At 43.7% G+C, this 24788-nt stretch overlaps 2 protein-coding genes across 2 annotated transcripts; both read left to right on the plus strand.

The window, feature by feature from the left end:
* The first annotated feature begins 10140 nt into the window (after positions 1-10140).
* On the plus strand, positions 10141-12685 carry LOC132591940 (tetratricopeptide repeat protein 27-like). Its single transcript, XM_060273277.1, has 2 exons — positions 10141-10397; positions 12459-12685. The coding sequence occupies exons 1-2, from the start codon at positions 10307-10309 to the stop codon at positions 12683-12685; spliced, it is 318 nt and encodes a 105-aa protein (XP_060129260.1). The 5' UTR covers positions 10141-10306.
* A 1823-nt stretch (positions 12686-14508) lies between these two features.
* On the plus strand, positions 14509-18063 carry LOC132591914 (baculoviral IAP repeat-containing protein 6-like). The gene is made up of 2 exons (XM_060272904.1): positions 14509-15406; positions 17384-18063. Exons 1-2 carry the CDS (start codon positions 15146-15148, stop codon positions 17561-17563), a joined length of 441 nt encoding a protein of 146 aa, XP_060128887.1. The 5' UTR covers positions 14509-15145; the 3' UTR covers positions 17564-18063.
* Positions 18064-24788: the final 6725 nt, after the last annotated feature.

Below are 24788 nucleotides of genomic sequence, written 5' to 3' on the forward strand. Positions count from 1 at the left end.
CAGGGCTTGGAAGCTCCCTGCATGCAAAATGAAGGAGCATCTGGCTATCAAGAATATTTAAGTTCTTGCCTAGTTATCTCTCTTATTCTTTCATCTCCTAAAATGAGTGAAAGGTGTTAAGAAGCATCACTGCAGAAAACAGAAACAGGTCCTCCGAACTCTCCTGAGGAGTTCATAGTTTTAGAGGCAAGGCAATGAAAATCAAACACCCTAACGCAGAAGATTAGGTTTGGTACCAGCGATAGGCAAAAGCTTACCCTTGTTCCAAGGAATGCTGGATAAGTGCCTGGAACCCCTGGAATATCACACTGCTTGGTGATTGGGGTGGTGTGCAACAATATTATAATTTCCTGGGCCATCAGTTTCTTACTCCCTGGACTTCCATGATAGCTAGTTGGAGAAGGAAACCAGAGCTGTTTTTAATTTTAACTGTGCTCATTGTTAAATCACTTTGAGAGGTTTCCTAGGAAGCAATTAATAAATGGAAATAAATACATGAATAAATCTGCAGGTGCTTTGACCAGCTAATGTCAAGCCTTGGGGGTTAGTAATGGTAAGTCAGGAAATGACCTGTCTTCCTACTTTCTTCCTCAGGTAGCAGGCTAGCCATCTAATCTATACATACTTTGTGGGTCTCCTCCTATCTACTGTTTGAGCAGTAGCCCCTATACTGATAGCTTCCTGCAAATTTAGCTGATCATCCAACTCTGAGGTGTCTCCCCTTTGCTTTTATCTTCTTTTTTTTTACTAAACCTAATGAGGCTTTGACAAGTTAAGTGTCTCTGAAGAACTGATATAGATCTCCTTCCTGGCTCTGTGACCTGCACCTTACGATACATATGAGCTACTGAGACATATTGTTACTATTGGTCAACTATTCTTTGAAAAAAACACCGTATTACAGTATTTACATTAATTTAAAATAGTTTTGCTGCGAAGTATCACCATTTTTACTCCAAAACAAGTCCCCCTCTTCAGTAATACCTCTGTCATAATAAGTGGGTTTGGAATCACAGGCTTAGTTCTGTTTAGAAATAGAATGATGCTGCTGTTAGGGGCACAGTTGGAGACAAAATTAAGTACTGTAGTGTGGCTGGGCCAGTAGTCTGACTTAGTACAGAAGTAGCTAGGGTGTGATGTGCTTAGTTTCACAGAAGTCAAACCTATGTATTATGGAGAAAGATTTGGATGGGACCTAGGGATGGGATCGATTTGGCAATTTTGGTTTCCTCTCTGTTTCTCACTTTTCCCCATCTTCAGTTCAGTTCCCCACATTTCCACATCAGTTTGTGAATTCTTTTAAAAGAAATTTATCATGAAAATTCATCTGTATTTTAGTGCAAATTTCTCCTAATACACAAATTTGTATGCAATTTTTGCCAACGTACCAATTTTTGAAAAACATATATAATGTACATTGTGTCTATATATAATTTGCTAATATCTGCAAATTTTATGTACCCCGGTATATACATTTTTGTACACATTACTTGACTGGAGAACTATGTTTCAAAATTCAGAGAAGTGTAAATTTCAAAGGATGATTGGCTGTGTTTTGGTTTGATTATTTATTTGGAAAGTGTGCATTTGGTAGGTTCACCTTTAAATGTAAACTGAGTTTAATTTCTTCCCCCATTCCTGGCAGCACCTCTTTTCTACCACATCAGAGCGATACAGCTCTAGATGCCACTGTTTTCCATTTAAAGTGAGAAATTGTTTTTGCAGCAAGAAACGCACACTCTCTTCTCATTTCCATTGCTTAGTATTTTCACAAGTAATATATTAACAACCTGCAAATGAACAAATGAAACGAACAAATGGTGTTAAGAGTACAATCTGTCCATCTCACGGATGACAGAAAGTCATGACCTTTGCTGCCCTGTAAGATTCTGTTCAAATATAGAAGCATGTCAAAAAAATCACTGCATTCTAAAATTGGCTATTATATATTTTAAAAAAGAAATAATAGTGCACAATTTGTCCAAGAATGCAGTACACGATTGCCTCTTGGACAAAACACCAATAGCAATTAACATTAATAAAGAGTCATAGAGCTCAATGTTAAAACAGCAAGCAATCCCAGCCAAGTTGTAATCATGTCTAATAGCAGAAAGGACATTCAGCTCTCCTCATTTGCCAAAGACCTTGACAACCTTTATGAAGGACTGTCTTGGAAAAGAGACGGTGACCTCCTTTGTGTTCAAGATTTTTTCTTTCCCCGCCCCCAATGAATATATGGCTCATTAGTCAATGTTGTAAGACAGCCAACCTTGAGATACACTCATTTAATATGGAGTCAAAACTGTCAACAGAAGGAGGCCCTTGACATCTTCCTGCCCTCCTTTGGTCCATCAAAAAGGGGAAATAAAGATTTAGATTGATTGATGGGGTTGGCTGAATGTCAATAAAGCTGGCTTCCTGCCAGTGATTATAATTTGTAGCCCTCATTCCTCAAATAACTTGTGTTTCAGACAAGAAGTTGGCAGGAGACACAGGTCCTGATCCAAGGAGAACAAACCATATACACTAAAGCAGGCTTTCTTTGTCTATAGCTTGAAATTCAAGGTTGGGGCTTCACAAAACAGAAAAAGGTCACATTGCCAGGCGTGCTTTTGCATGAAATCTCTGGATTGCCAGAGAATGACAGTCCATCAAGAACTTGCTCTTCAGCCAAAAGTTTTGAAATTCTCTGTGAAAGAGCTGCTAAATAACTAAAGACTGAAGATAAATAACAAGCGGTTTTAAGACAAAATTCATGATCCTAAAGGAAATAATCGATGTACCAATTTGAGCTGTCTTGTGCTTGTGCTTATGTAGCCAAAACCGGAGCACTGATGCACAAAAGTACTAGAAGACTCAAGGTAATGCTGAGGTACACACAAGTACAGGGGTGAAAATGTACAGTGCAAGGGTGAAAATTAAAATGGGAACTCCAAAATAATTCCATGCATAATTCCAAGGCATGAGAGATTGGAGAGCGAGGGAATGACAACTGGGTGGGAAGGGGAAATAGAATAAAGAGGTTGGATATATGATCAATACACACACACACCCTGGCAATCAGAGATAGCTACTCATTCTCAGGCAACTGGAACGTCTTTTTAAAGCAGTCAGCAAGCCTTCTGCTATAGCATTCCATAGGCTCTAAATCAATGCAGAGTACTATCAATAACTGTACTTAAACCACAGATCAGCAATCCTGGATCACATCTTTGAACCTTGGTTATCACCTGTGTTTATCTGAGGGAGACAGTTACCTTCAAGCATATTATGACTGGTGGACCTTACTATATCAAACAAAACATCACTTGCAGGTCCTGCAATGTAATTTACATTGCTGAGTGGAAATGTCTATGGTGTCATGTTCAGTATGTGCGTAAAACAACAACTAATCTACACACGTATTTTAGGAAGCACAAATCTACAGTCTTAATGAAAAATTGGAACAATCAATTGCAAATCAGTTCAATTCAGATGACCACAACTGAGCCGTCTCTGTAACAGAGATGCCACCTGATACAAAACCACTGGAAGTAACTGAAAACTTGTGGAGACCTAGACTTGATACCTTACTACCATATGGCCTAAACCCTGGGAACAGAACCAAAGATGCCCATTGTTGGAGATTCATTCCCCGTGTCTGCAGTCATGGGATTGTTGTCTATCACATGACGGTGTATGTTGCGACACATTTGGACATTCCAAGATGGTGACAGGCTATCTAGGATGCCGGAGACGTTCGGAGGGCTGGACTTTGCTCTCTCCGACCCCCACATGAAGTGGGAGGCACTGGTTCCTGTTCTGGCGGGAGGACTCTCCAGAACGGAAGGAAGAGAAGGGGAGTGACTGTGACATCATCCCAACCATCAATGCAACCAGCAGGTGGCACTGCTGAGGTTGAAACAGTGGAAATTTTGTCATGTGAGAAGTTTGGACTGAGTCCAAATGTCAGGAACATTTGCAGCATTTCCAACAGGCAACATGAAGCAAGGCCAGGGATGCGGAGCTGCAGTGCAGAGATGGTGCCCAGCTGTTCCAGTGCTGAGGTGCAAGAATCTTTTGTGCAAGATTCTGAGGTGATGGCACACCTTTGTGGAAGATGGAACTGATTCACCACATGTACACTACAGAAGGAACTGCTCTACCAGTCGAGTGGAGACTCCTTGGAGGTGCATAACACCTGGACCGTGGAACTGAAAAGCTGTAACATTGTGGTGTCTAGTGTGTTTTTCATTCCAGATCGAGTTGCTTAGTTCTGTTACGCATGCTCTGCAGATCCGTAAGTGTGCTGATGTTTCTTGGCATCAGTCGCTGTGGTGTTCGGGCTGAAGAAAGCTTTTGAAGCTCCCGAACGATCGACCAGGAGGGAGGAAACATGCCAGTTGGGCATGTGTCTCTGCCAGGGTCCTACTCGTGTGTAGGAGATCTTAACACCATGTCCATGTAAGATAGCTTCGGTTGCAAACACACAGATGTACAAATCATTATGATTTATTTTATTTATAAATCATTTCCTTTGAAGCATCTCAAAGTGATGACCCAATACATTAAAAATATATAGAAAAGAATGCATACAGAAAAAATAATTACAAGAATAAAACAGTTTAAAAATACACATATTTTTAAAAAGTTCAAATTCAATAGAGATACAGATTGGAGTAAAAACCTCCACTTGTAAAGGTTATTGAAAGAGGAAAGTCTTCAACAGGCAAATGCATATGTGAGCTATCAAGGGGCTCCAGCAGATGTAAGGGGGGGTACTAAAACATGGAACCAGCACTAAGTATAGGTTAGGTATCTTTTAAAAGTACATTGAACGGTAAGTACTCTTGATTGTACTTGAATGACTACCTATTTTGATTTTAAATTTATCCCTTAAATTAGAATCTCATTATTTCCTTCTCTTTAGGAAAGCCAGAGGCCACACTATTATTTTTTAGAGCAGGAAACCCATACATGCTCCAATGAAATAGTATTCATTTGGGCATTTCATTTAATTGCAAATGGTTTAATTAGAATATTCCATTACTTATCTTATTAGTATTCATGTAGACTGATTCCCTATTACAGTGTTTTTCAACCTTTTTTGGGCAAAGGCACACTTGTTCCATGAAAAAAATCACGAGGCACACCACCATTAAAAAAGTTAAAAAATTTGAGAAACGCTGGCCTAGGGGAGGGGAATGTCTGTGCCACTAGCTGTGCGGAGCCTCCATTTACAGCAGCAGTCTATCCCCAATAATTTAGGTGCCAGGGGTTAAACAAGTGGAGACAAGGCATTTTCATAAGAACCTAATGAGAGCCCGCTGGAGCAGGCCAGTGGCCCACCTAGTCCAGCATCCTGCCCTCACAATGGCCATCCAGAGGCCCCATTGGGAAACCCACAAGCAGGATTCAGGCACAAGACTACTTTTCCCCTCCTGTAGTTTCTGGCACCTGGCATCCAGAAACACTGCTGCTTCCAAATGTGGCAGGGCAGAGGAGAGCCCTCAGCAGGTCACCCTCTCCTCCACGAAACCCACCGATGTTGGTGGTCATCACTGCCTCCTGTGGGAGGGAGTTCCTAAGTTTAACAATGTGCTGCAGTTAGGAAGTCCGTCCTTTTACCTTCACTTCCAGTGCCAGGACCTCTGACCTGCTCTGCGTGCCCTTCTCACGTGCACTGCAAGGTTTGCTCCCTTAAGGGAGAGGATCTAGGGGAGAAAGGGGGTGCTTCCCTCCTGCACCCCCACCCTAGCCCCCCACCATCCCTTGTCTCTCCTCCTCTGCACCTTTCCAACACCCTCCACCCACCCAAGGTCCCTTTATTATTGAACCTGGTGGTCATCTGCTCACCCTACTGCTCAGCCATTCTGCCCCCTCCAGCGAGGAAGATGAGTCCATTACTGACCTCCCCTTCCGCCCGCCCCCACTAGCGTTATTAAGCCTCTCTAGGAATTGGATTCTTTGGATTTAACCATTATAGATCCACTTGAAATTCCCTTTTCCCCCACCCCCACAAGTGGTGCCTCCCGGGCCGAATTTCAGGGCAAGAAATTAACTTTACCTTTTCACGCAGCTTGCTACATTTGTACGTAAGTGAAGAAAGAATGCACATATCGAGTCAGCAAGAGGAGTGAGAGCGAGACAAACAGCAGCAGCAGCACCCGCCGGCCGCCTCTCACGTCCGAGGCCGTGGTGGTGGCTGTTGAGAGCTGCGCTCGCCCCGCGTCGTGACCCGGACGGCTTCCTTTCTGGCGGGTCAGCGCTCCCTAATGGCGGCTGCCAGGCACGTGACAAGGCAGCATATTGCCCTTCTCGTCGTCGCACGTCGCGTCACACCAGCCAGCGTCTTGCGGCACACTAGTGTGCCGCGGAACAGCGGTTGAGAAACGCTGCCCTATTATGTTGTTTATAAAAGCCTTATAAGCTACGTTTTGCACATAAACAGTCACTATGTTGTGCTTGGATGATATGCTTGTGACACATATTCCAAAAAGTTATTTTTCATATAGGTAAAGGGATCCCTGACCATTAGGTCCAGTCGTGACCGACTCTAGGGTTGCGCGCTCATCTCGCATTATTGGCCGAGGGAGCCGGCGTATAGCTTCCAGATCATGTGGCCAGCATGACAAAGCCGCTTCTGGCAAACCAGAGCAGCACATGGAAACGCCGTTTACCTTCCCGCTATAGCGGTTCCTATTTATCTACTTGCATTTTGACGTGCTTTCGAACTGCTAGGTTGGCAGGAGCTGGGACCAAGCAACGGGAGCTCACCCCGTCACAGGGATTCGAACCGCCGACCTTCTGATCAGCAAGCCCTAGGCTCAGTGGTTTAACCCACAGCGCCACCTGGGTCCCTATTTCTCCCTCCCCATATAAATCCTACAAAAGTTGGATTATCACCACCTACTTCCAAAGGGGTTGTCTGTTCAGCAGCAGAAGAAAAATTCTAGAGATGCTTGTGAAATACATTCACTGGTGTGGCAGTATGATGTTAATGACTGGATACTATGAACTGCTTAGAAAACAGAAATGCAGGAGTGGTCCCAATGGTATTTCAATGGTTCAGCAGAGTATTTTGATGTTGCTGTACCAGTATCAGACACCAGATGGGACCTCTGCCACATTAAATATCAATGAGTGAAAAGGGAGGTGGTAGAGGAGTAGTGGCACACAGGTGGGGTGGAGCTGCCCTTCTAACACTAGCCCCATTGATGCTTAGCAGGACGGGTCTGAATGGTAGTAAAGCTGGGGCTGCGACGGTGCCAGTGAGAACACAAGATTGGCGGTGATCCTACTGATGCAATCACATGACCATGATCTCGCCACTGTTCTGTTATTATTATTATTATAATTAATTAAATTTATATACCGCTCTATAACTTCAGGTCTCAGGGCGGTTCAACCGTTCCAACCATGTCCAAGTAAACAGCTGTCACACCAGTGTCATGAGGTTGTCTATGCCTCACCACACACACACACAGAGAGAGAGAGAGAGAGAGAGAGGGAGAGAGAGAGAGAGGAGTGGGGACACCACACTTACGGAAAAACTCTTGAAACAACTGCAACAATTATGTGGTGCAACACTCACTGTGATAATTAGGGTAGACATGTTACGGTGCCATTAATACACCATCCTATTTTCTCAACACCAGAATAAGGTTGATCTCCAGGTATAGCGTAAATGGCTCTGAACTCTTAGAACAGGCTGAAAAATAATTTTAGAAATAAACAGAACGTGTTCGTCAGTACCAACTTTTCCCATGAGCAGCAGTAGAACTGCTGTGATGTGCACTTTTATTTCCCCATGTATTTTAGATTTTTGTTTCAATTCTGTTGGGTTGCTAATTTAGTTATTTCATGAATTATTTGTTTTAGCTTGCTATTGTTATATATATATTTGTATGAAAGCCACTCTAATAATGCCTGTTTAAGTATACTATTTTAATTAATTAATTAATCAATCAATCAATCTTTCTAGTCCTTGTGGCTGCAATAAGGAGTTTGGGTGGTGGAAGAGGAAATGCAGGAAGAGAAGACCCTAGAATTTGAAACAATACATTATAATCTGGTTGACTTTCCAGTAAGGTATTTACATGTACAGTATTGCTCTCCTAAGCCTTGTCCATATCAATGTTCTTGGCTGTCACATCCTGCTCCTCTACTGTCCACTCTGCTCTGTTCTGAGGCTTTGATGTGTCTACAATGAAAAAAAGGGAACTGCACAGGGCTGCCCCAATCATGAGAGGTAATGATGAGACCACTTAGATAGCCCGGTGTGTGTGTGTGTGTGGCAAATTGGCACATGCCTTGGCCCTTCATTCACATCACTATCGGCCACCAATGCTGCTGATGCTGCCAGTGCCATAACCCACTGACCTGGTGAGGCAAGAAGTGCCCTTTCCACCTCTTCCTGCTTTACTCTGAGGAGGGACTCACCTGGCCCTTCCTCAGAGCAAAGCAATAAAGAGGTGGTGTAGGGAGTACTGGATAAACCATTTGTGCCACTGCTAATGTGGTGGTGGCCAAAAAAAAAAAGTCAGCAAGAAGGAATGGTTGGCAGGGTAGAAGATGACAGTGGTGCCACAAGGAGAACTGGAGAGAAGCAGAGCCACTAACCACCCCCAGCCACACAATGCTTGCACTGCCCCCCCATGACAATCTGGGAAAGCAATGGACTTTCCATTCCGTGGCTCTGGAGCTGCTACCAAAAAGAAAAGCAGCAACCCAACAGAATTACACACACACTTAAGTTCACTGATTGCAAAAAGGATCGGCATCTTTTGATTGGATTGTGGACAGTCAGTGTACAGGTGAAACCCGAAAAATTAGAATATCGTCGAAAAGTTCATTTATTTCAGTAATTCAACTTAAAAGGTGAAACTAATATAGGAGAAACTTATGACATGCAAAGTGAGATATGTCAAGCCTTTATTTACTGTACTGTATTGTAATTGTGATGATTATGGCATACAGCTGAAGAAAACCCCACATTCACAATCTCAGAAAATTATAGTGTTTAGCTACTCAATCCATAACACCTGCAAAGGGTCCCTGAGCCTTTAAATGCTTCAGTAGGAATCACAATCATGGGAAAGTTTTCGACAATATTCTAATTTTTCGAGTTTCACCGATATATGAGAGGGGTGTGCTTCACACTAGGCAATGATATCCTGCCTCTTTCTCTTTGCAAAGTGTCCATCCTTAGGAAGGGAAAGTGCCAAAGTTGCCTTATGCAGACGCCAAGAGCAAAACACTTGCCTCACCTGAACATATATATTTTAATTGATACATACATATGTATGTATACACACACACACACACAACTTTAAAAGGACAAAATGGTGCCTCCCACTCTCTTTCCCCATATAGAAGCCAACTGGAGTAGCAGTTTAATTTTAAGTTAGCACTGGGGAGAGGACACTTTATCCTGCCTTGAAGGAAGGCAGTCGGACTTAAAGAAGGAACCCACCTGCTGCTTAGCGCTCCAAATGCCTGCCTGCTGCTCCTCCTCAGCACCTCCTGCCCGAGAAACCACTTTGCCCAGGCCAATGGTAGGGCCGACTCTGCCTATGCCCTCTTTGCTCCCCTCTACACTGGTAGGCAGACACAGATATTATTGTAGGTAGGGCTTTCTTTTCAGTGGGAACTCACGGGAGCTCAGTTCCAGGACCTCTCAGGTGGGAGCCATTGCCATTCTAAGAGAACAGGTGTTCATGGTGAGTTCTGGCACCTCCTTTTCTAGGGGAAAAAAAGCACTGATTGTAGACACCTTGAACTCATACGCCTTTTAATGAGAAAAACTAATGCACCTACAACCCGTACCGCCTTGTTTGCAAGGCTTCGTATATAATAATCGGGTTTAGGGCTCAGGTCGCACTGAATATTTCCCGCCGGCGCCAGCCGCACGGCACGAGCCGCAAGCGGTGCCTCGAGTTGCCGCGCCAACATCCCTCGTGCGCGTCTACACACTACTTGGGAGTCGCCCCACGCAACCGAAACGTGCCAGCTCGAGCCGCACAGGGATCCGCGTTCCTTGCCACATGCGGCATGCGCGCGCAATTCCCGGCCCGGGAATAGGTTTTCCGCCAGCACCTGACGCCGAACAGCGTCGTTGCGCATGCGTTGCTGCCCTCTCTCCCACCGACCGACCCGCCCACCTCTCCCAGGTTGCTTAGCGCGACTGGCATGGCGGCTCCCTAAGGCCGCTTAGTGCACATGGGTTAGACTCGCCACGCGTCAAAAAAAAAAAAGGGAAAGGAAAGGAAGCGGCTTCTCCTCCGTCTCGTCTGTGCAGCAGGAGCGCGCGGCTGCCTCCGAGAAAATGCGGGCGTTGGAGCGTGTGTTGCTGAGGGGCTTCCCCAGCGCAGCGGAGTCACCGCGGTGGAAGCAGAACGAGGCGGCTTCGGCTGCAGGTAAGGCTTCGGCGAGGCAGAGCCAGCCTTCGTCGCTTATCCTCAGGCGCCCGTTGCCTCTCGCCCTGGCAACGGGATGTGAGCCGTGCCAAAGCTCATGGTAGGGCAGAGGGAGGAAGGGGAGGCGGCGCTTCATCTGCCGGCAGGGCCCCCTTTCCTTCGTCCTGCCTCCCCTTCCCCTGGTACCTACTTGAGTGGGGAGTGGGAACAGGGGGCGGCGTGTCCGCGTATGTCTCCCAAAGGGAGTAGTCGCTGGGGTTATTTATTTGCGGGGTTGCTGCTGCTGCAACCCTGGCAGTCGTTGGAGGTGCCAAGGGTATAGTGCTGGAGGCAATTGTCAGTGATGCCTGCTTGTGTTCCGGGATGGATAGGAGACAAGGAGTCATGGGGGCGTGGAGAGGCAGTGAGTCTGACCCCCAACAATCAGTGGATCTCATTGTCACTTTTTCTCCTCTCCCCCGAAAAATAAAATGGGGGTTTACTTGAGCTTCAGTAGTGGGTACGAATGTCGCTCGTTATGATAAAGACTGCCCCTGGGATGCTGGGGCACGACGTTGCTTCGTAAATGATTGAACTGCCAAGTTTTTTGCTAACCTTTATTATAACTTAAGTATGTCATGCTATTTCGTGCTTACTGTCTGACTGTTACAGATAGGCTCCGAGAAGTCGCAAAAGCCTTTAGTGATCCTCCTCTCGGTACTGTTGTTGCCACAGAGACTATTTCCAGTTCAGAATTTTCCTGATCATGGAATGCAGTAGCCACGTATTAACAGTGCAATATTTTGTAAACCTCCTCATGAGATGCGCCAGCATGACAAGTTGCTGTTAACTGGTGTTTTGAGCAGTGCTGTTTTTCTAGAAAAAAAATGCCAGAACCCACCATGAGCACCTCTATCATTCTCTAGAATGGCAATGGCGCTCACTTGAGAGGTGCCAGACAGATATTCCTTAACTTTGGTTATGCTATTAGAGGTCTGTAAAGGTGACAGTAGATATCAGGTTGGATTTCTAACATAGAGGCCCAGTGTGGATTATCATTCAAGGTTTCAGAAACCTTGGTTTATGAGCGTTTGGCCCAAGCACTCTTTCCCTGCCTCTTCCCTTCTCCCTTTGCACACTGGCTTCTGTGTGAAATCCAGTTCTGTAGCTACTCTCCTAAACTACAGTTCCCTGCTGCATCCAAGCTGGGAAACTTTGCACAGGAGCCAACTCCTAAGGGCCAAGGTCCCTTTGCCCCTCCCAAAATAAAATATTTGAGGGGGCCAGGGGTCCCCAAAGTTGATGAACATTGCCATTCAAATGGTGCGAGTGCACAGTGTATTGTGATCAATTATGTGAGTAGGGCTTACCTACCCCCTTCCAAATATTGTATTCAAGTTGGCACCCTTGGGCCCAAGTACATTGCCTTAGAGCACAGTGACCCCCCCTTTTGGGCTATGGCACTCCCTCTTAACTAAGATTCATTTGTCACCCATATATTTAGATGTCAACATAAGACATATTTATTTTTTCCAGGGTTTTGGTAGCTAGCTGCATGTTTTAACAGAGAGGGTTTTTTTGTCCACTACTTTGTGTCTTAAAGGTTGTTCCTAATCTGTCAATGTTTTAAATGACTGTTCTATGATGCTTTGTGTGTGTGTTGTTAGCCACCCCGGGGTCTTCAGGGAAGGACAACATATAGTAACGATAGTTAGATATAATACACGTTGCTATCTGAAAGAGGGTCTTGTAGGACCATCAAGTATAGAATCTAAAATTACCTAGCTGCACCACTGCTTGCAAAGAATGTGTGAGGGTTAAGAGCAGCTGAACAGCTGGTTCTTGTTTACAAATTTCAATCTCTTTAAAATCTTTGTTGTAAGCACACCATAAGAGTCCAGTATGAATGTTGTTTTAATTTAGTAAATGTCAATGGGTATTTTTCTAAAGCAACCCAAAGTCTTTTCCTCTGATATGAGATGTCTTAGAATACAACACTATAATTGTATAGGATTAAGTCTCTTTTAAGTAAGGTACGATTGCCCCGAGTATACATTAAATAAAATGTATGTTTTATTTTAGAGAGTGGGTCCTTGTTGCAGTTGCTGTTGGAAGGGAATTATGAGGCCATTTTACTAAGTAAAGCAGTCCAGGATATTTTCAGAGCACCTGAAGTAGCAGAAGAGGATACCATTGCCAGCTACTTAGAAAAGCAGATTCAAGATTATCTGGACTGTTCTTCTGTAGATACGGATCACAATGCAGACATATTTGTATATATGTACATATTATGTAGTACTTATTTGTAATAGGTACAACAATGCACATTATCTTAGCTTTCTGGTGGCTGCAGGTATGTAAACTGCCTTACCATGCAAATTGTCCAGTTTCAGACATTAACCTAATAGAAATAAACAGACCAAGTGCATACAAATTGCAGTTCAGGGATGTGGATTGTGCCACATGATCATACGTTTTCAGAAAGCCCCCTGCCTTCATTTACCAGTTCTAATCATTGCTAATTAAAGTTCATTGTTAATATGAGGATTTTGGAAGCAGCTGTTTTTAGCCATTGGTAAGTCGGTGCTAGTGCAAGTTTAACCCTGTTGAAAGGCAAAAAGAATTCACACCACTGCAGAAAAAGAAGTACACTATCTTGTGTTCTGCTCCAAATTGCTTTTTAGTTATGAGAGTCAGTGTGTACACGTACACTGCCACAGAGGTAAATCAGAATAAGCATCTCTGTTTTATTTCAGATAAAATAGAGATTTAAACCAGTAATAAATTTATTGATTAAAATCAATAGCTTGTTTACCAAATTGATTATCAAATATGTGTTAAATGCAGAAACACTATCTGAAGCCATTCCATGCTTTTGTTTAAATGGAATTTTAAAAATAATTTGTTGAACAGTTTAGGTAATTTGATTTAATGTCACAAACACGCACACAAATAACAGTTAAAATATATAAACTGAGGTACAGCTTGCCTTTACCTTTACAACATGTGTAAAAGTACAACTTTGGGACACTGTTGTATTTGTTAAATATAACTGATCATAATGGGGAACTTACTGCACAAATATCAGTCTGCCCAATGAAATTAGTATTACTTACTATAGCAAGAAAGCCTGTAAATACTATACCAAAGAGCCAATACGTACAATAAGTACGCTAACAGAAGATTTCTTTATTCATTTGTGGATATGTTTGCCCTTAAGAAGAGAACAAGAATCGTCTGGTAATTTTTGAATGTTGAAATTGATTATTTTCAAAAGTATTGTTCTTATTAGATAATTTTGCTGATATTTTATATCTCTGTGTTGGATGCATATTTGGATTTCTGATCTAGTTTGGGCAAAATGCCAAATTTTAATCTAGCTCACATTAATCTGCAGTTATAAATCACCCCTTTGGTATTCAAGTGAAGATACCATTTATTCATGATAAATATTGATTTTTATTAAAATTGGCAGAAGCCAATTGGGTTTGCAGTTAAGGGAATTTCTACTTTTGCAAAAAGTAACCCATTTGATCCCACAACCTCAAGATGTCCCAAGAGACATTACCTAGAGGCATCTTTGCTTACGTGCATACTAAGCACATTATTTCAGTCTGTTCAGATATACCGTATTTTTTGCTCCATAGGACACACTTTCCCCCTCCTAAACAGGAAGGGAAAATCCCTGTGCGTCCTATGGAGCGAAGTCACCGCACGGCAGCAGCGGCGGTAGGGCAAGCGGGGAGAAAGCCCTTTCTCCGCACTCGCCCATCTGCCCCCGCCCGCCTCCTCCGCTGGCAAGAGCAAGCATTGGGGTGGTGCGCCTCTCCCAATGCCTGCTCTTGCAAGAGGCAGGCGGCAGCAACGCGGAGGGACAAGGACAACCGGCGAGAAAGCCCTTTCTCCCCTCTTGTCCTGCAGCTGCTGCCTGCCCCTCCGCCCCTGCTCTGTGAAGCATCTGCCGCTGCCGCTTGCAAAAACCTGCTTTTACGAGCGGGGGGGGGGAGAGATGTTTGACACAGAGCAGGGAAGGAGGGGGGGCAGCAGCTGTTCCTTCCCTGCTCCGTAAAGCATCGCTACAGGGCTTCCCCTTTCTCCCCCCTTTTTGCCGGTGTAGGCAGGAGCGGGGGAGGCAGGAGAAGCCCGACAGCATCGCTACCAGGCTGCCCCTTCCTCCCCCGTCGCTGGAGTGGTCCCTCTGCCGCAGCTGCCTCCTCCGCTCCCCCTCCAGCGCCCCCCTTCCCAGCCTTTTAGAGGAGGAAAACCAGGGGGAAAATTATTCCTGGTTTTGCTCCTCTAAAAACAAGGTGTGTCCTATAAGTGCGTCCTTTGGAGTGAAAAATACAGTATACGGCTTTTCCCACAAAACGTGGCAAAGAAATGAGGACATTCTCCAGGTATATTATAATGATACAACAGAACACAATCGGTCTAAACCAGGGGTCAGCAAACTTTTTCAACCGGGGGCCGGTCCACTGTCCCTCAGAACTTGTGGGGGGCTGGACTATATTTTGAAGGGGGGGGGAAATGAACAAATTCCTATGCCCCACCACTAACCCAGAGATGCATTTTAAATAAAAGGACACATTCTACTCATGTAAAAACATGCTGATTTCCGGACCGTCCGCAGGTCGGATATAGAAGGCGATTGGTCCGCATCCGGCCCCCGGGCCTTAGTTTGGGAACCCCTGGTCTAAACAGTTGTTACTTTTGCATCATATAGTTGGCCATTTCTGGTATCTAAATATGGTGTTTTAGCTTACAGATTCATGCAGCAGCAGAATAATACAGCCAAAGCTTGGTCGTTTGTTAGCAGAGGGTGCACAATTAAAATGGTGTTACTGTTCAGTAATTTGTACCACTATCTTTTTAACTTTCAATCTGCCTTTTTACAGGTTATACACAAACACTTCTACTTGAAGAGAGTAGAAATCATGGCTCAGTGTGAGGAGTGGATAGCAGATATACAACAGTACAGCAGTGATAAACGGGTAGGCAGGACTATGTCTCATCACGCTGCTGCTCTAAAGGTAAGGTTCACAGATGAGATTACTGCCCATGATTCAGTAAAACCTTTTTGATGCCTGACTACTAACTTCAGTCATAAAAGCTGTTTAAAACATTCACTGCACACCCTCTAAAGACTTTACACACACACACACACACACACACAAAATGCGTCCACATTTTTCTTGTTCCTCCCACCACTGTATGCCTTTCTTGTAATTAGAACATACTGGAATGCATCAACTAACTTGCTTCCATTTTTATTTAAAGCCGTTTTTTCCCTGTGCTAACTTTGCAGTTCTAGAAACAGGAACTGTGACAAAAATGAGTTCATCTGCGTCAGGGGAGAGTGGCAGCTCTGTGTCCCCTCCATCTTGCCTCCATTAATAAGGCACATTCCTACCAACAGCAGCCAGTGGGGAGGAGCAGGGATGTGGAAGCTCACAAATCAGTGTCATGTCATACATTTTGCCTTACTAAGTGTTAAGAGAGTGTTAGAAAGGGTTAGAGACGCAGCTGTGGGGCCTGCTACTTTCCACAACAGGTTGGCCAAAACACAAACTATGAGCTTTCATTGTTGGTCTGGTTATATTTTCTATAGTAATATTTGCTTTTTGAAGTTAGTCCTCCAACTAGTCTGTCCACCAAAGCCATTTTTAAATAAAACATTGTTGCACTTGCAAATCCTTGCCTATAGCACGAGGAATCTATGGTCTGCAGAGGTTGTTGGACTCCAACTACCATCAGCCCCAGGCAGCATGGGCAAAGCTCAAAGGTGATGGAAATTGTTGTCTAACAATATCTGTAGGGCCATTGGAGCCCCATCCCCCTGCATAGCCTTATGCGATCTTGGCATGTGGATGGAACAAACATGGGCAACGACAAAGCCTTAATCCACACACACATGCATGTTCATCACTTTGATGTCTGCAAGTGTGAATGTCAGCTTTCCATTCATCAAGGTATATGGCATGCAATAGCTTCACTAAGACGTACCCTAATTCATTTTCTGTGTGGTTTAAATACAAAAGGCAAGGTTTTTAGAAAACCCATTGCAGGCACACCTATACGCTACAGCAGGCATCCCCAAACTACGGCCCTCCAGATGTTTTGGCCTACAACTCCCATGATCCCTAGCTAACAGGACCAGTGGTCGGGGAAGATGGAAATTGTAGTCCAAAACATCTGGAGGGCCGAAGTTTGGGGATGTCTGCGCTAGAGTCTATAACCCTGTTCAAGCATTATTAGAACTGGGCTTAAATAGCTCATATGGTGCTGTTGTGCCTACGTGGTGAACCCACCCCAACATTCCCACCCACGAGTTTGTTGCATTGACCCAGAAGGTCTAAGGGTAGGTCTAAACGTTCAAAGTGGGTTCTACTGAAATCCCCTGTGCTGCTTTCAGAACTGGTTCTTGTTTTATGATGTGAGCACAAAGACCTGCTGCACAGAGTTAAAGGGTAAAGGGACCCCTGACCATTAGGTCCAGTCATGACTGACTCTGGGGTTGCGGCACTCATCTCACGTTATTGGCCGAGGGAGCCAGCATACAGCTTCCAGGTCATGTGGCCAGCATGACAGCCGCTTCTGGAGAACCAGAGCAGCACACGGAAACGCCATTTACCTTCCTGCTATTTCCCTATTTATCTACTTGCACTTTGATGTGCTTTCAAACTGCAGGAGCTGGGACTGAGCAACGGGAGCTCACCCTGTTATGGGGATTCGAACTGCCGACCTTCTGATCGGCAAGCCCTAGGCTCTGTGGTTTAACCCACAGCGCCACCCGCATCCCCGCTGCACAGAGTTACTCTTAATAATCTTCCTGCAGCTTCCATTAGTAGTAGAGAATAGCAAAAATACCAACTACTGTCACCACATGAAGACTCCAAAGCTTTTATTGCAGCAGTTTCTCATTTTGTCTGTAAAAGTATTGCAGTATGGCTGCACCTAAATTGCTGTGAGTCAGCCCCTTTCCTCACTATGAATTTGTATGTGCACAGCGTCACACAGCTCAACTGCGGGAAGAGCTTCAGAAACTCCCCTGTCCCGAAGGCCTGGACCCAGATGCTGATGATTCAGCCGAGAAATGCAGTGCCATGACAAGTGCTGAGGATGCTCTGTTGCACGAGCAAGTCAAACCGAGCAGCAGTAAAGACCTCCCAAGTGACTTCAAATTATGAGCTGCGTTGACATGGACTTGATAGACACACGAGGCTTTGAAGCACAAGCCAAATATGTCAATATTTGTATCTAAGAAGCTAATTATGTAATAGGTAATGAAACTATACTATGCCCTTCAGGATATACAGATTAATTCAAGATGATCTTTTATTTACCTGTACAAGAGTGTAAACTTTTTTGTGCTTTTATTTCCAATTGTGAGAACCACTGATTGGTATGTTTAAAAAGTTATGTATACAAGAATGGATAAATCACTGCTATATAAGGGAAGCTACCTTAGGAAAGAATGTTTACTGAATGTTTATATTTTTTTTTTTTACTTGTAGAGTGAGGGCGGTTGTAACAAAGAATATATATTGGTCATTCTTACAGCTACTATTTAAAGTCGGACAGTTTTCACTGAATTTGATAGATTTTACGTTTGGCCATATCTCCATTCTCATATTTGATTTCTAAAAAGAACCTCCTGTATACTTCAATAAAGGTCAAATGGACATGCTCCCTCTTATGATTTACTGGTACCTTTTTTAAAATAATCTGCCATTCATTATAGTTGGAGACTTGCACTTGTATGACTGAATTTACTACAGTCAACATATTTAATTTTATGCTTAACTAATTCTAAAAATGCAGATGAAATAAATGCACATGGTTTTACCTCAGCCAAAATGTGGACTGCTGGATTCATCTTTCATAACTCTTTATTAACAGCTGGATGACTTCTGCTCAAGAAGAGCAAAAGGATGTTATGACAATGAATTCATTAAGTAATTTATATGAGGAAACCCCAGTGGAAGTTGTTACCTTCTGGTCCTTCCTAATGACTAACACCCATTAAAACATAATAGTCTAGTTCTGGAACATTTGTGTGAGTTACATATTATGTTTCCAGAGCTATCTGTCAATTTTTAAGCAGTTTGCTGGCAGACACAATATTGCATACTGAATAATTTTGAAGGTTTCTTATCTAGTTCAAAGGATCAGGCCAGGTGTGTTGTGGCTTCAAGATAAAAGCAGCAACCAAAGAGTCTCTAATTTTCAGTAGTATCTCTTCCTGTGGCACTTAAGGCCACAAGAACAATGTTGATCAATCATTGCTTATCACGGCCATGCTGGCTTGGGCTAACTGGACCTCATCAACTTCTGGAGGGCCACCAGTTCTCTAGCCCTGTGTCATATACTCTCTGAACACTTGGGAAACAGCAGCTGGCAAAGCACCTTAGCCCTAGTGATGAAGCACTGAGGTAAACTTTTATGCACATGGGTGTGTTAAACACACATGCAAGCAGAAGGTAGGTGCTACTCATTTTTTAATTAATCATCAATTGAAACTGAAATAAGGACACAGCAAAGGACATTGTGTATGTCAGGAGCTAAATTGCAAGCAGGGTGGGGTGTGGAATCCTATGCTGTTAAAGACCTGAAACTTAGAGGAGGTAATTCTGTAGAAACTTACAGTTCACGCTGCTCTCCTTTATCAGGGAAGCCTTGAGTGGCTGGCTGCAGTTAACCTAGACAGAAATGGGACAGAAAGTAATATACAATTATACACTGATGAAGACCACAGTTCAGACCTAGCAAGTGGGAAAGTCAGCTTATAAACAACCGTAGGGTTAGCTTTTTCCATGTCACTGTAAATTCAGCTTAGGTTTTAAGTTCAAGTAAGTGTATGGAGTTTCAAGAAGTGAGGCAAAGAGTGGTGATGTGTGAAGGCATTACTAACAAAAGTTAACAAGTAATTTCATCCATCTACAGTTGGATTGAAAAGGGAAAATGCTGATATTCTAACAAAAATATGTTACCCTAAGATCATCTGCTATATCCAAACATGGGAAAGTCGCCAATATAATTCCAATTTTTAAAAGGCAATCCTGGCAGTAGAAGGCCTTTTCCATGCAAATTGGTGGGAAACATTATTTAAGATAAATTAATAAACATTTAGAAGAACAAGTATTACTGAAGAAGAGCCAGCATGGCTTCTACCAATGCATACTCCATCTGTATAACCTTTTGAGAGAGTCTTAAAAAGCATGTGCTAGGGGTGAGTCTGTAGACACTGCCTACTTAGACTTCAACACAGCTTTCAGTGAAGATCCTCTCCAAAAGTATCTGGGTAATGTCCCATCATCCCTAACCCCTGGCCATGGGCTAATGGGAACTGGAACCCACTGAGACCCATATTTGACAAGCTCAAGATAAGATGGCAGCCCATCAAGGATCACAAATGACAGCCTATTAAGGATCAATAATGAATTTAAGAATAAATGGACAGAAGAAATAGAGTAAGACTAAATGGACTGTTCTCACAATTATATAAAAAGTGGAGTCCCCAAAGATCTGTAATGACACGTCTGCTTTTTAACTTGTTCATAAATGACCTAGAATTATGAGTGAACAGTGTGGAGGCCAAGTTTGCTGATGACATCAAATTATTCAGGTTACTAAAAACAAAAAAAGCATAATGAATAACTCCAAAATGTTCTCTCCAAACTGAGTTAAAAAAAACAAATGTCTGTTGATATGAATAAAAATGGTGTACATTGGGGCAAAAAATCCAAACTTCACATTTATACTGATGGATTCTAAGCTAGCACTAGCTATACAGGAAGGAAATATTGAATTCTGATGGATAGCTCAATGAAAATGGTGACCCAGTGTACAACAGCAGTGGAGGGCGTAGATTCATTAGTAAAAGATATTTAAAAACTCTGCCAATATCATAATGCCCATTTGGAATGCCACTTAGAATTCTAGCCACTGCATCTGAAAAGGGGTATTGTAGAACTGGGTAAAGTGCAGAAAAGGGGAAATCAAAATGATCGTGAGAATTATATGACAAGGTTACAGTGTTTGGGGATTTTAGTTTAGGGGAACGACACGCTATAGATTTATAAAATTGTGCATGATATAGAGCAGGGACATCCAGCTCCCAAGAGACTGTGATCTACTCACAGAATAAAAAACTGGCAGTGATCTACCCCTTTTTGCGGGGGGGGGGGCAGGTCTCAAAGTTGTTGAGCTTTTTAAAGGGAGGAAAAGGGAAAGTTGCTAACTTTAAAAGATCGCTGAGGAAACAATCAGCCATCGGCCTCACAGCGAAAATACCGTCCTCCGTTTCAGCAATCATGCAAAAATGGAGGAGGGGGCGGGGATGGATGCTATTATGCCACCGCAAAGGAAAAGGAGCCAATGATCAACCGCGATCAACCAGAACCTCCCAGGGATCGATGGACTGGTTGGACATCCCTGATATACAGAAAGTACATAGAAGTGTTTCTGCCTCTCGTAATACTAGAACTTGGGATCATCCAATGAAGCTGAATGGTAGTATATTCAAGACAGACAACAGGAAAAAGCCAAGTACTTCACAAAGCATATACAGAATTCACTTTTACAAGATGTAGTGATGGCCACCTACCCAGAAATATTTAAAAGATTAGACACTTCCTAGAGAATAAGGCTATCAATTGCTACTAAAGGTAAAGGTACCCCTGACCATTAGGTCCAGTCGCAGGCGACGACTGGGGTTGCGGCTCTCATATCGCTCTGTAGGCAGAGGGAACCGACGTTTGTCCGCAGACAGCTTCCAGGTCATGTAGCCAGCATGACTAAGCTGCTTCTGACGAACCAGAACAGCACACAGAAACGCCGTTTAGCTTCCCATCGGAGCGGTACCTATTTATCTACTTGCATTGGCGTGCTTTAAAACTGCTAGGTTGGCAGGAGCAGGGACCGAGCAACGGGAGCTCACCCCGTTACTGGGATTTGAACCACCGACAAGGTCGGCAAGCCCTAGCTAGGCTCAGTGGTTTAACCCACAGCGCCACCCACATCACCCACTATCAATTGCTACTAGTAATGTTCTATCTCCAGGATCAGGGGAAACATGCCTCTTAATAGCCTCTGGGAAACAACCAGAAGATTGGTGGTTCAAGCCCACCCAAGGATAGTAGTGGGCAGGACAGGGGGTGGACTAGATGACTCTTGGGGGTACCATCCAACTCTACCATTCTATGAATAGCAGGACAGAGCTACTGTGCTCATGTCTTGCTTATTTGCTTTCCACGGGCATCTGATTGGCTGCTGTGGGGAAACAGGATGCAGGACTAGATCCAAGTTTGGTTTGATCCAGCAGGGATCTTTTCTTAATGTTTCTAGGGGGCAGGGACAGACAGAGGCTTTTATCACTACTGTAATTGTTAGAGCTAACTGTGTAAGTGTGGTTGCTAAAGGTACTGCAACATGTAAAAGCTTGTTCAAGCAGTGTTGTGTAAAATGTTGGTTTTTAAAACATCCTCCTACAGCCCCCCCCACAGCCATCATTCATTGTTCACTGAAGCCAAAAACGTGATACCATACATTTCAAATGCATGTTAGTAATTGTCTAGGAATTTTCATGACGTAATCGGAAATTGGGACAAAGGATACTTGCCAAGTATTTTAATTATTAAAAGTTAATACAGGGGATATGTCACTAAATACTCATGGTTTTATGGATGCTAGAAGTGAAGTAGTCTCAGCTAAAGGAATGTGGAGAGATGCAGCACAGTGGTTTTGACTGACGTACAGTAATTTGCTTAGTACACTTTTTTTCTTCTATGGAGGCATGTTTCTCCACATAGTTTGCAAAGGCCTTTAGTAGGACACCCTAAGTAGAATTGGCAAGACAAGCTCTAGATTTTAGGCAATAACTACCCTGACAGGGATAATATAGGCATGTCCCTCTGCCAAGCTTTTATGAAGTAACTAGCTGGCCCTGCCACGCGTTGCTGTGGCTCAGTCTGTTAAATGGAGACTCAGAGTCCCCCTTCAGACTCCCCTCACCTTCAGAGTCCCCCTGTTTTACGTGTGTTCTATTTACGCAGGCGCATCCCTGTGACTCCCCCCACCCTGTGCTGATCCATGACGTATCCCGCCCCCTCTTCCCCCCCCCCGGCTTATCCCTGTGATTACCCTGTCCTGACCCATGACATATCACGCCCCCTCTTCCCCCCACCCCCGGTTCATCCCTGTGACTGGTCCCACCGTGTCCTGACCTATCCTGTCCCCTCCTCCCCCCAACTCCCACCCAGGCGAGTCAGTACCTCCATTCAGCCTAGTCTGTAAAGGCTTCAGCCTAGTATGTAAACGGGAGCCAAGGTGCTGTTGAGAGGGAAGGTTTTATAGGTGCAGTACCAGTATAGCCGCTGCTAGAGGGCACTGGTTTGCAACCTGGTTCTTTTCCCAGAATGCATTTTCGTCTGAGTGGTGTGTTTTGAGACACGGGGTTTTCGGGGTTTTACCAGGCACAGGTGTGACTTCTGTATTTGAAAATGGTACGGGTTTACTCTCATGTTCGCATGCGGCATTGTGTCAAAATTTGAATGCAATCAGTCAAGCGGTTTTGGTGAAACGTGGATACTAACCGACATGGCCAGTTTACATCTATATACAGTGGTACCTCTACTTACGAATTTAATGTGTTCCGAACGCACATTTGTAAGTCGAAAAAATTTAAATCCTATAGGAATGCATTGGGAGAAAAAATTCGTAAGTTGAAGCAACCCTATCTAAAAATTCGTAAGTAGAAAAAATCCTATCTAAACCGCATCCAAGATGGTGGACGGAGCTCCATTCATAAGTAGAAACATTTGTAAGTAGAGTTATTCGTAAGTAGAGGTACCACTGTATATATTATATATAGAATATAGATAAGGGTGCAAGTCCCTCTGAGATGCATGTTCATCGTGTCTCGATTGGGTTAGCACAAAATCCACCCGTATGTTCAAGCCATCACACAAACTCTCTCAGTAACCTTAAATTACAACCCGTAAAGGCTGCCTCTATTAACCACAAATTGCAATTGAGGGGATGTAGATGTGGTTTGGCTTAAGACGCCCTACAGATTTCATGGGAAAGGCAGAATTTGAACCTGAGTTCTGCTTCACTGCACAATCTCTTAGGTCAAACTTCACACTTCATTGTGTGGCAGCAGTCATATCAGGAAAATAAAAAGGCTTGGGGGAGGGGGTGGTTTTCAAGGGACTGCAACATGCAAGGAGAAGAAGTTTATTTGTTCCCTCCCTAGCTGTGGTCCTAAAAAATAAAAATGCCATGCATTGCAGTTAGCCCTTGAAAAGAGTGCCCATTGCACTAATGAGAACTTTTCCCCTAAGGCTAAAACTGCAGCCTGTGGGGGGGGGGGGATTTTTGTCAGTACTGTGGCTGGGAAGGTTTAAAACTCCTCTCTATGTGCACTGTAGCCACGATTAAAATGCTCACCTGCATCTAGAAGGGGATTCTCTCCCCCACTCCAAACCCTGCTGTGTATGCTAGCCACACAATGTGGTTTTTTGCCTGTGGCTTCTCTGTTATAGTGAGCTAAGGAATGCATTTTTTAAATTTTAATTTTACAAGATCTTCGCATCCCTATAATTAGCTGACTAAACGGGGATGCTATGAGAGATGAGAGCAGCAATAATTGTACTACAGGTCTTAAGAACTGCAGGTACCAGAATACAGTGGAACCTCGGTTTATGAACACCTCGGTTTATGAATTTTCGGTTTATGAACGCCGCGGACCCATCTGGAACGGATTAATTCACTTTCCATTACTTTTAATGGGAAAGTTCGCTTCAGTTTATGAACGCTTCAGTTTATGAACAGACTTCCGGAACCAATTACACCCATGTTTCAGTTTATGAACGCTTCAGTTTAAGTACTTCACGGACCCGTCTGGAACGGATTAATCCACTTTCCATTACTTTCAATGGAAAAGTTCGCTTCAGTTTATGAACGGTTACTCCGTGGACCGTCTGGAACGGATTCATTCACTTTCCATTACTTTCAATGGGAAAGTTCGCTTCAGTTTATGAACGCTTCAGTTTACGAACAGACTTCCGGAACCAATTGTGTTCATAAACCGAGGTACCACTGTAACTGCATTCAACCAAGCCCTGAACTTTTCACCCTGCAAACTCTAGCAGACACTGCCACTCAAGTCAATCTCTTAAACATGGTAATTGAACTGTTAAATTATTACATAGTCATGTCTAGATGGGCTATTGCCCATTACAAATTAATCATATCTGGTGTAGAAGATGGGATCTGGCTAGGTTTACATGATTAATTTATCATACACATATTCTTATGGCCACATCCAGCACTCTTAATTCCAATTTGCTAGTTGTAGCCATTTCTGATTATTTAAACCCAACTGCTCACAAACGCACAAAATGCCTATTA

This window comes from Zootoca vivipara, chromosome 3, assembly GCF_963506605.1.
Source record: "Zootoca vivipara chromosome 3, rZooViv1.1, whole genome shotgun sequence".
NCBI classification, from domain to species: domain Eukaryota; kingdom Metazoa; phylum Chordata; class Lepidosauria; order Squamata; family Lacertidae; genus Zootoca; species Zootoca vivipara.